The sequence below is a fragment of the Alligator sinensis genome, unplaced genomic scaffold (genome assembly GCF_000455745.1).
Source record: "Alligator sinensis unplaced genomic scaffold, ASM45574v1 scaffold12_1, whole genome shotgun sequence".
In the NCBI taxonomy this organism is placed as follows: Eukaryota; Metazoa; Chordata; order Crocodylia; family Alligatoridae; genus Alligator; species Alligator sinensis.
The window spans coordinates 500,429-512,565 of record NW_005841973.1 but is presented as its reverse complement, the minus strand read 5'-3'; the positions used below and the strand labels follow the sequence as shown (position 1 = coordinate 512,565).

Genomic DNA, 12,137 nt, shown 5'->3' with positions numbered 1-12,137 from the left:
TTTATTAAAGGTTATGCAAGAAGTGATTGATTAGTCATGAATTTAAAAAGAGAGTGAGCAGCCAGAAAGCACCCTGTCTGTGTGTTTGCATCTTGTCAGCCTCCAGAACTCGTACCTCAAACATTTCCATGGCAGTGATAGTCCTGCAAAGCAGCAGCAATTCAAAATTCAATGAGAAGTTTATTCTAACAAAATCTTAAGGTTTCTTAGCAGTGTCCAAGGTGGTTCTTTGCCTCACATTTAGCTCCAGCGGTTGAGGGGAGAGAAGCCAGTCTGCTCCTAGGATTTGTGTTTATGTGTTTTCATGGCTTTTAAAGAAGACCGTAGGTTCAGTGCTCAAATGATGTAGCACAGTGATGAATGTGAAAGGGGCATCTTGTAGGATCATAGGAAAATAAGGCCAGAAGGGACCTCACAAATTTATCTAATCCAGCCCTTGGTCAAGGCAGGATCAACCCAGTTATATACCCTCCCAGCCGAGTGTCTGTCTAACCTGCTTTGGAAATTTCCAGGGATGAAGCTTCAGTAGTTTCTGTAGGTAGCCTGTTCCAACACTTGACCATAGTCAGAAAGATCCTTCTAATCTCCATCCTAAATTTCCTTTGCTGCAGGTCCTAGTCCCTGTTTCTGCGACCACAGGGAAAAGCCCATCTCCATCCTCTCTGTATGCATGTGGCATCATTTCATATGATCTAAATTAAAAGATGTGAACCGGTGTTCTTGAAATAAAGTCAGTCTTTGCCATAGAGGCACCGTGACTCATGCATGCAGGAGAACTTATTTGCCAATGTAACACACTAGCAGTGAAACAGGGGAATTGCAAGCAGAGTTTCTTCTGTTTTCCTGTCTCTTGGAGAGCTTATAAAAAGCTTTTGTTTCTATAAGCCTTGCGATTTACTTACTGGAGAGGATGCATTTCTTTCAGCCTGTCTGGTTACACCCAGAGCCAATCCCTCCATCCTCCTCGGTGATCACTGATGGTCCTTGTACTGTCAGTCGAACTACAAGTGGAAGCTGGTAAAAGGCAGGTGAATTTTAATCATGTTACCACCAATGAAATAATGAATTGCAGCCTAGAGAAAGAGGAATTAGAAAAGTTCTTAAAATCTTTTCATCTCATTGAAGCCAGCTGGAGTCGGTGGGTCAGACATGGCATTTTTGTGGACGTTTGAGAATCACAAAGGCAGGTGAAATCCCAGAATCCCTCTGACAAGCAGTTGAGTTAACGTCTCCTGTTTATTCTGGGCACTTCTTCACAGCATTGCCTAGGGCTGAACTGTGAAAAAGAACTGCCCTTTCAGAGGAGCCATGATAACTCAAGTCTTGCATATTCTTGCGCCAATTTACCCCCAGCTGCTATTTAAATGTAATTATATGCACAGATAAATAAAATGTGGCTGCCGCGTTGCTCCAGCGTTGCGAACCAGAGAATGTATTTTTGTATGTTTTATATTTCCTTTCCAATGCTCTAATAACCTGATTGGCTGTCGCCCTGAAGAAGCTCCTTTATAATTGGCACTTGCTTCAGCATTGCCCTGCCCTGGGGATTTCCCTTTTGCTCTTGGAGTTTTTTGGTGGTGAAATGGTTTACCAACTGACACCTTATCAAGGAGAGCGAACTTCCTCTGATGTTGCAAAACAGCGCTCTCAGCGAGCGATCTGCAAAGCCTTTGTGTAAAGAGCTTGCTTTCCTGTGCACAGGGATTTTGTAGACTTTGCTTCTTCCAGCCCAGCAGAATTTGATTGAAAAAGGGTGTGCACTTTTGAGCGATGGAGCCGTGTAACCTGGCGTGGTGCACGTTCTGTAACACAGCGCTGTATTGGATCGGGAGATTTGCAAAGCCAGTTCACCGTCACCCACCTTGATGCAGTGCAGAAAGAAACAAGATTAGCTCCTCTTTCAAACGGCTCTTTTCAGTGTAAATGCTGCGTGTTGAAAAGCTGCGCCACTGATGGAGAGGAGCTTAGCGTCAGTGTTATCAATAATAAAGTTGCATACTCAAGGCTGTGGCCAGAAATTCTCCCCTGAGTAATCAAGATTTAGGCTTCTAGCTTCATGTTAAAATACTGACATAAAAATGGCCCCAACTTCAAAGGCAGAGACCTGCAGCAGCATCCACTGATTTAACTGGGATTTGTGGGTGTCTTACGCTTCTGCAATTTGGGCCACTTGCATTTTGGCTCCTCAGTCGCTCTTTAAGCATGTTAAATTTAGGCATCCAGTTTTAAAATGTTGATTTTTGCAGTTTTTTATTGGATGTAATGGGAGTGATTTCTAGAAACCATTAAAAATGAGCTCTTACACTTGTTGGCAGAAATCTTGAATTTTTACGAAGTGGGGCCACCTTCTGCAGTTGTGTGTTTTGTATAGAAGATGCCACGCACGCTGTTCACACTGGACACTGGTTACGGTTGCAGCATGGTTTCAGTTTTAAGTCTCTCTTCTTAGACATTCATGCTGTATTGAAAACTTCTCAGGCTTTGGTCGCAAGAAGGTACATTTATTTGCTCCTTTACGTTTATTTGGAAAGCTCGAACAAAATTCCTTCTGCTCTTGAGCATTGGGAAACTGCTTTAAAAAATAGCGTGTGTTGCATGAAGAGTGAAAATGTAATACAGTGTATAGATCAGAGCTGGGCCTGTGGGCTGGATTCAGCCCACCAAGGGATTCTGTCCAGCCCACAGTGGGACCTCAGCCCTGCCCAGCCCGGGCGCGAGGAGCAGCCCAGGTTATGGCGGGGGCAGTGCAGCGGCTGGACTTGACCTCCTGGCAAACCCCTGAGGGTGGCTGCTGCTACCAGCCCCAGCCCCGCTGCCTGGGCATCCTGCACCCACCACTGGTGGTGAGGGACCTGATGTAAAGGAAACAATAGACCAAGAGGGTTTGGAGAGAGATGGGGCAAAAGGATGTGGAATGAGGGAAGTAAACTACAGGAAGGGACTTCATGGCCAAGCCAGCATCTGCATGGGCAGAGATGGGTGAAAGAACAACTAGCAATAGGGAGGGCATCTGGACTTGACTTAGCAGGTGCCTGTGCAGGGCAGATCAAGGGAGAAAAGTGAGCTGCAAAGGGGAGATCTGTTGAAAAGGGCTCCAGAGAGTCGGCGTTGCACCAGGCTGCTGGGATTATTGGGCTGCTGCTGAAAAGCTCTAGGACAGTGATTATTTCATCGCAGCATCCTGAGGTACCGCGAGATCCTTTTAAGCATGCCGTGGCACCTGGTCTGCGTGCAAGGAGGTAAGTGCCTGGCACCCACCCCAGTATCCTGCAAACCAGCAGCACCCACAGCTGCTCCTCTGGGGGCTCCTCCTGTGCCCCCGTGCTCTGAGCAGTGTGCTCTGCCACAGACAGGTGGGTGACATGGATTCACGCTTTTCAGCTTGGCTCATTCTGCCCACTTTTCCCACTGTGCCCCAGGGCTCACCGGAGGGGCCACAAGTGCCAGCATGCAAATCCTCAGAGAAGCAGCCATGGTGACAGGGGCATATAGAGAGGGGACAGACAGCAGAAAGAGCCAACTCTAGCTAGAATGCAAAGAGACATTTTCAGGACAAGTTTCCTGATATTTAAACTTTGCAGCCTACAGGAGCAGGTGTGACTAGTACTAAGCAGAAGTTAGCGTGAGCTTGAGGCACCATCAGCAGCTACCTGAATGGCAATTGGGCTGTTGGATGTCCTGAGCTGTGGCCACAAACTGACTTCAACCATCCTTGCTTTCATCCCTGTGAAATGGGGACAATAACCCACTCCTCCCCACGTGTGCTGTGAAGCAAGGTGCGGCCTGATTTGTGCAGTGCTCTGACCCTGCAAAGTGCTGTGTGGTATCCCACCAACTTCCATGGACATGTTGGACAAAATCTGCACCAAAATCTAACAGTAAGGGTGGTTTTTATCACAGTCCTAGCCCAAGGCCCACTGTGCTCGGGGATTACACAAACTGTGGGGGTCAGAGGGAGAATGAGGGTGCCAGACACTTCCTCTGTATAGTCTCTTTTGTAAGGTTTGTTAGTTTGCAGTTATCTGGACTAGACTGCATTTGCTGTTCATTTAGCTTATGATTCTCAAATCACATGCTGCAGGGTGCAAGGAGGGTAAGCTGTATAATAAATACACTAAAATGGGGTCCTGCTAAATTCAGAAAAGGTTGAGAACATCTGTCTTAGAAGCTGTTGGCTCCTTCCTTAACACAGGGTTTTTGCAGATTCTTAAGAAGCACCGAGAGGTAGGAGCGCTCCAGCATGAAGACATGGGGATTTTTGTCAGGGGTCTCGAAACGGGGTGTGACGTCCTTCCCAGAAGAGCATGAACTTCTTCTCGTTTAAGAGATTTCCTTTTTTGTAGCTTTGAGGAGCGCCTTTGTCAGAGCCTGAAGGGTAGGGGGGGGAGGTGAACACGTCATCAGAGGGATCAGAGCTGATCAGAGAACATCCTTTAAGGTATAAAGAGCCTCTCAATGTGGGTAATGCTGAGGCGGGAGAGGAATGAGACATATCTGGTTGAAAGATGAAGAAGGTAAGCGGCGGTAGTTACTGAATCTCCGTGGTGCTGGGACTTCCCCACACTTCACCCATCTTCATGGGAGGCAGCCTGGCCGTTATCTCTCTCCTGAGCTCCTGGCAACTGCGCTGGAGAGCAGTGCTTTGAGAGCAGACTGTGTCCAGAAATTCAATTCTAATTTCATCTCCCCACATCACACATACAGAAACATTTCTCCCCAAATTCCCACCTCCCTTTCCCAAAGCCTTGGGAATAAGGACCAGGACTGAAGGTCCGTGTCCCTTTTGCCCTCATCCCACGCGAGTATGAGCACGCTCGTGCCTGACGTGCCCTGCAAGTAAGGCAGTTCCTGGCTCAAGTGCATGCATAGCCCAGTGCCATGGTTGGGCTCTCTGACTCACTGAGGCCACTCGAGCTATCTGTGCTGTGGGCTCAGGCAGGCATGAGCATGCCAGGTTTGTTTCTCAGCAGACGTGGGTATAGCCATGTCTTCAATGGCCAATAAACCAAGTAGAAACCCGCGGCCTTTGGAGGGTTTCCTGATGTGGAACGCTTGCAGAGGAGACAGGCGCGTGCGTGGGCACCTCCCACACCTTCCCCCTTCCATGGCTGCACTTTGGGCGGTGAAAGGTGATGACTAGGATGCCAGGGAAGAGGCCATTGTCTGTCAGCAGACAGGCCTGCATCACTCCCCTTCCAGCTTCCACCTCTGCTGCCCGCTGTCTCCCTCCGTGCATTTATTTTAACCCCTCTCTGATCCCCCCCCCCAGGGCTTCTTCAAGTTTGTCTCTTTTCTCCCTATGTGTTCGCAGGTTTGCCTGGGGGTTGAATTTTCACTGGAGCTCATGAAGCAGCTGTGACTGATTTTTACACTCGATTTGTTTTAATTTTGGAAACTCCAAGCATCCTAGAGAAGGTGGCGACTAATAGGTAGAATTGGGGCTGGGAGCTGCTTTGCTGCTGCTACCAGAGCAGCTTCTCAGACCGCCAGGCAGCACTTTGCAGACCGGGCCAGAAGGACCTCGGATCTGGGGATTACTCATAGATCAGGTTGTAAAAAGAGACCAAAAACCAGTGCATTTCCCTCGTGTGTTAGCACAGAGGCCCATACTGCAGTGTGAACACTGGCAGGCTTTAGTCTGCATGAAACCAGAGGCACAGCTCGTCAAGGACACGTGCGTGTGAGATACCGAGACAAGGTTTGTTTCGCTGTCAGCTTCTTTTAGAAATGGGAACAGCGATGCTCCGTTAATACGTCTCTCAGTTATAAATGGGTCAGGTTGCCCTTTTCTTTATTTGCTTTAAGAGCAATTCCTCTGGATTTTTGCCTGGGAAATCTTCCCTGCTGTCACTTCCCTTCCCTTAAAGCAGGCTTGCATACATGCACGATCCAAAAATCATAGGCAGGGTCTGGGTTTTCAAACAAATGGGAAGGGACAAAGTTGTGCTTGTGACAGACTTTTGTCCTGTTTCAGTAATTCTCCGGCAAAACTTGCTGAGTTTGCAAGTGAAAAAGTGCTTCCCCCCCTACTGACTCAGCACCGGCCCCAAATACCGGTCGGTGTTGATTCTGGCTCATGCCTCACCAATACTAAAGACTCTGCAACTAGCTTTTTGTTAAAATGTTGCATGGCCCAGAAAAAGAAAATATCCCATTTGCTCTCACAAGTTGAAATAAAGCTGACGGGTTGACAGCCTTCCTGCTCATCAAAGCTGTTCTGCTCGACTGTAAGCCCAAAAAGATCAACCCTGTGAAGTAATGAGGTGCTTTTACTCAGTCGCATTTTCACCGTACGTGCGCTTTACCACCACAGTCCCACAAGTGAGTCTGTTTTGAATCTGATCAAAGAGAGTTGGAGCCACAAACACTTTCCTGGCTGTTTGTGCTACAGCACTGGCATCTCATGCTTTGTTCCAGGGTCCTAAGTCTAGCCTACAGGGTTTGGCCACAAAATAGCATCTTTAGTGCATGCATTTAGGGATGCCTTTCATGATAAAGTTTTCCATGCCAAAAAAAAGGGAAGAAAAAAAAAAAAACCCCAAAAGGTCTTATGGAGCAATTGTTCCACTTCCCCCCAATTTGAGAAGTAATTACTATATAATTGCAAGGCTAAGGAATATGGAATAGAAAGAACCATAAGCAATTGGAAACGAAGATGGCAGAATTGTTTAAAAATTGCTTGCATACTGGCGTGGTGTTAATTCCTCTGGCCTTGCCAAGGAAAAATGCACAGGTATTGGGTTTGAAAGAAAAAAAAACAAAACACTTTTTTTGAATTTTAACATTTCTACTGTGATAGCTCCCAGGGCCCGATTCAGTCAGAGCATGGTTTAATTCAGTACCATACAAACATAACACGTCGATGCATGTGTTTTTTGTTCCAAAGCAAAAAAAGAAAGCGTCTGCTGTGTTTTGAAGTTGAACAGTCCTAAAATGCATGAAAATCTCTTGGAAAGCAGCAGGACGATGTGCTCTAAGAACGGAGCCTTGAGATTTTTGTCTCATCTCTGCCCGTTTCACGGTACCTCCCAGTACGAGTCGCTTCTTATGTATAGCTTGGTTCTCCCACCTGTGTACGTCGGTGGTGATTCCTCGGAGCCAGTGCTGCTTGGAGATGCGCTGGCTGTTTGCCTACAACTCAGAAGACTTAAAATGGTTTCTGGGGTAGAAGTATTTTTCTTACAAATGATTTAAAAGCAGAATTGGGCTAATCGGAGTACCCAAGAGAACTTTTGCCTCGGTACAGCCATGCCTTGCCTTCTGTTCCTAAAAGAGATCCTTCATGCAATTCCTCCTGTCCCCTGCAAAGAACCAGCTCTTGTTGTGCGTCCTTGAAAGAACATTTTTATTGACCAGATTCTTTCTCTTTCCTATCTGACACCAGCATAACTCAGTAGGCCCTTGTTGTTATTTCTGATTTGTACTGGTGTGAGCAAGTTCAGGGTTGGGGCTGATAACTGAACGTGGCTAAATTGCATCAAAGTATGGTTTGGGGGCAGGAACTTCCTGCCACCCGCATTGTAAAAGAAACACACTCATGCAAATTGAGGAAGCTGTTTGCTATATAAGAGTACCTCTCTTTTCGTCGGACCTTTTTATGAGCCAGCCCAGGGACATCAGTTAACTTTGAGCTTGTGCTGCCAGGTGTTAGTCAGCCACTGTTTTAAAAAAAAAAATGACAGGATCCAAACAGCTTGTGAAATTAATGAGGCAATCAAAGGAGAATTTAAAAGCTGCAGTTTTGAGAAAAATCTTCCTGTTCTGGGCCTGGCCTAGTGAAGGCAATTAGATAATGGAGGTCCTCGTGGCTTTGGGAGGAAAGAATTGACCACTCTCATTTTTCTGCAGGAAGAGGAAAAGAAGAAAGCCAAAGAGGAGGAGGAACAGAAGGAGTATGAAGAGTACCTGAAGCTGAAGGAGAGTTTTATTGTGGAAGAGGAAGGTGTTGAAGAAGCAATGACCGAAGAAGAGGTATGTCGGGCTGTCTCTGCAGCTAGAATCCCTGACTCCCTCCCCCTGGCTCATTGTGGCTGTATAAATTATCCTTCTTGCATTTTATATCCTGCAAAAAGCACTTGGCTGGGGGAAGGCAGAGTGTGCATATAGATTTTTTTCTTGCATCTTTAACAGCAGAGATATGTGTATATATAATAATTGTCAATTTAGAGTATTTACTGGGGAGCATTAGAATACTTGATTCCAGTCTTTAGAATTAGATGTGAATAAATGCAGCCCATATATCAATGAGTGGGGCTTTGCCTCTTTTGCAAGAGGGCTGGATTAGACTGATTTTAATCCAAATGCCTTCCTAAAATCAGCAACCCTGCAATACACACAAAACATGCTACTAGAGTGCCAGGTAACAGGGAGCAAAAGTAATGTTGAATACAGAGGTTGCTTCCAATTTGCTATTGATAGTTGAATACATTTTTAACTCCCAACTTCAATCCCTGAGAGGTGTCACATGAATAAAACTGAAACAAAGCTGATGTTTAAATGTGGTTTATAAAATGAAGCTTTAGCATGCTCCTTTCCCCAGTGTTTCTGGTTGTGTTTCTGCCACTGTACACCCTGCAATGCTAATGATTTTTGCTGCTGTTAATGCCTTACCCTCTGCAGAGGGCTTATAACACCCATCTTCTGTGGCCACATAGAAACTTGTTTCTGGATGCTGCCGATAAAATGTGGTACTTTATCTAACATTTTTTACAGTGCTGTTTTGGAAGGCAGGATTCCCTGTTTAGCATTTTTCCTGGTTGTAATTTGAACTGCTATAAAATGAAGAGGGGCCTGGAGGTTGCACCTCCCATGTATTGACAACTGAATGCATCTGACTCTGGCGTATCTGTTTAAAAGTACCAAGCAACTGGATTGTTGTCCTACTCCTACAGCCAGAGGGCTTGTGTAGAGGCAGATTTTGGCCTATAGGATTATGATGAGCAAAGAGTGTTGTTTTTCTTTCTTTCTTTCTTCCTCTAGCCAAGTCTGTCCCCCAGGAGTGCTTTATCGTGTGCCTAATTAAGACCAAATAGAAGTTGCCTAGAGTTAGTACCTGCGAGGTGTATTTTCAAAGACCTACAGGGCAGTCAGATACCTGGCTCTTCTTTAAGCTAGGGTTTGGATGCCTAGCACCTCTTAGCTATTTGCAAATCCAACGCCAGCCGGCATTAAAAAAAAATCTAGCCCTAAACTGTGTGATTGGCTTTTTGAAACTTGTAAGTAGCAAAGTCCTACCAGGAGTATGACACAGGTAAGATGGGCTTCTTTCCAAGTGACCTGCTGTAGTTAGTTAGCTGTGTCCTGTAGCACCACAGGTGGTTTTAGAAGATGGTTTTACAGCTGAAGTAAAGCTGTCTCATTAGCAACCTCCTTTTAAGCAGGCTTATGCAACTGTAGTTCGTTTGTTCTTGGTGGGAAGCTGTGTCCATGGGAGCAGAGAGGGAGGGTTACGCACTTAAGAAATTGGGGCAAGGGTTCCTTGCTGTCAACCTAAAACCTCTGTTTTGTTACATATGTGACTGATAAAGTACCTTTTCCAAACACCCATTAAGTAAAAATGCTCCAAGATATGCAGTTGTATAGGAATGATAATGTAGCTAAAACCAGGTGCCTTTCTGCCTTGGTTCTGTACAAGGTACTGCGACATCCTGGTATCCTGCTGCAACCACATGCTCTGTCCCACGTGGGTTTGTAATAAACTTCAGTGTCTCAAGACATGCACTTAAATACTTAGTTAGGCACTGAATAAAAGTGGCTTAATTTCTAGCCCCAGTGTCTCCCACAACCGATATTCAAGTTAATGGGTGTCCTTTGCCTTTGAAGCTTGAAAAAATTGGGTCGTTTGTACATGCAATGATTGTTATGGGCTAAATTCTGCCCTCTGGTATATACGAGCAGCATCCAATTGGAATCGCATCCACATCAGAGAGCAGAACTTGATATAATTTTTTAGACAATATAGAAAGTAACGCAGTCTAAAAGGAGATGTTGCCCACTGTTTGTGCCATAAAGACGCACAGTGCAGATACTGGATGGTTTTGAGTTACTTTGACAAAAATAAAACATTAATTTTAAGTACCAGTGATCCTCGAACCAAACCGTTTCAAGTTCATAGACTACCTTAGCTCTCATTTCATAAATCAAAATTGGTCCTTGGACACACATGGGTATGCACATCTTGTATACTTATAGTTAGGGACCACTTTTTATAATGCCGTTTTTTTCTCAGTAATTTGGAGTTGCAAAGAATTACATTTTTATTTGTTTGAATTAATAATTATTTTCCTTGCTGTACCCAGTCTCATAGCTTGCTAATGGAATTTCTCAGCTACATCAAGGTAAGCCACCATTCCTATTTTTTTTCTCGCTCTCTTTCTCTGTCTCATTTCTTTGCTTTATATTTATTACATCAAATGATTTATTGGCAGAGAACTGTGTAAAGGAAGACAAGTTTGGTCACGTTCTAAACATATATTTAATAAAGCAAGTATCCAACTAATGCCACCGATTACCCCAGTATGCATGTGCTCTAGCAGCTCATGTTGCGTTCATAATTGCTGGAATAGTTCATAATTGCTGGAATAGTTTTTACCTTCGATTTTAATTTTGTGGCCATGTTTTTGGCCCTTACATACAAGTTTACGGCTCTCCTTTACTGAAGTGTGGAGTTCTGTATACCTGGGGTTCAGTTTGGAACTAGGGGTTTAAAATAAACTTAAAAATAAGAAGACGCTTTGGAAATGTTGCATCGAAATTTTCTCTTTTTTTTCCCCGTGGCTGAAGTACGTGCTCCATTTCAAGTAGCTCACTTCAAAAAGAAATCAGACGCTCCCGAATAGTTGGCAATAGCTTTTTATGCAGCCTAAAAAAGGAATTCATAGAGAAGCGGGCTGGCTTCAGCAGTGTATTAACAGTCCGCCTTTATCCTGGTTAGATTCCCCGCACTTTAAGTGGAAAAGTTTCTATCTTTGAAAAAATAGTGTCTGCAAGTACCGTGGCACCTGATCCTGTTCATGCTGAGGTCAAGATGCTTGAAGGTGCTCAGTGCCTGGTTAAATCAGCCCCTGGGTTTCTGAATGTGAACACGCAGCATTGATTTAAAAAAAAAAAATCAATTATTCCTTTATAGCCAAGGTGTCGCATCTGAGTGAGAATAAGGATCGTGGTAGCTGTGTGTAGTCTGTTGCTTTTGTGTATATTTGAAACGCGTGCACAGTAAAAGGTCATGTAAGCCTTCAACATGATTTCCTTTCTAACTTCATACCCCTGAGAAGCATGGTGTCATCTTAACCTTTAGAGGTGTATTATAGAAAAGGTCAGGGTGCCTTAGGCTTCCTTTGAATGTGCTGTTCGTCTAGTTGCATTTTTAAAGTTTGTGAATCATCTTGAACATCTCCCCCCCCCCCCCCCCCCCCCCCCCCTTGCTCCTCAATTAAAAATAGAATACCCAATTCTCACGGGGTTTTTTTGCTTTTCAAAGTACATTTTCCTATCTGGAGCTGGAGGGAGAAGAGCATATTCATTCAGTTCGTGCAGTTACCTGTATTAGTCCTGGTTAACTTGATCCCAGTTTTATGGGGAACAAGATTCTCGGCTTAACAGACACGTGGAAAGTTTCATTAGCACTCATATCTCTTGCATGCACAGGCATCTGGCTTCAAGCCACCCCAGATATCGGTGACGCTGGTGGAAATCCAGAGTGATCAGTAGATTTTTTTTTCTTTGCAGTGTGTGTCTTTGTACAGTCATTTTAGGTCACCGCCCTCATCATACTGCAAAGCTATGCTTAACTTGCTGGGTCCTCGCAAGTGTTGTATCCTGCCATGGGTGGTGTTAGGACCTGCACATTCATAGGACCAAAAGATCTAGTCCCCAGCCCCCTTGGTCAAGGCAGGATTGTCCCTGGCTAAGCCATCCCAGCCAAGCATCTGTCCAACCTGCTCTTCAGCCTCCAAGGAAAGACAGCCTGTTCCAATGCTTGACCACCTTCATAGTCAGAAAGTTGTTCCTAATCTCCAGTGTAAATTTTCCTGGCTGCAGCTTGAGGCCGTTGCTCCTATTCCTGTCCCCTGCAGTCATGGAGGAAAAAAATCCCATCTCCATCCTCTCTTTAATTGCCCTTTAGGTATTTGAAGACT

At 45.0% G+C, this 12,137-nt stretch overlaps 1 protein-coding gene across 1 annotated transcript in view; it reads left to right on the top strand.

Annotated features, from left to right (window-relative positions):
* DDRGK1 (DDRGK domain containing 1) overlaps nucleotides 1-12,137 on the top strand; it is a 41,057-nt gene that overhangs the window by 19,314 nt on the left and 9,606 nt on the right. The window contains exons 4-5 of the mRNA XM_025200689.1: nucleotides 7,849-7,971; nucleotides 10,299-10,337. Coding sequence (XP_025056474.1) covers nucleotides 7,849-7,971; nucleotides 10,299-10,337 — 162 coding nt within the window. The remainder of the gene's footprint in view (nucleotides 1-7,848; nucleotides 7,972-10,298; nucleotides 10,338-12,137) is intronic.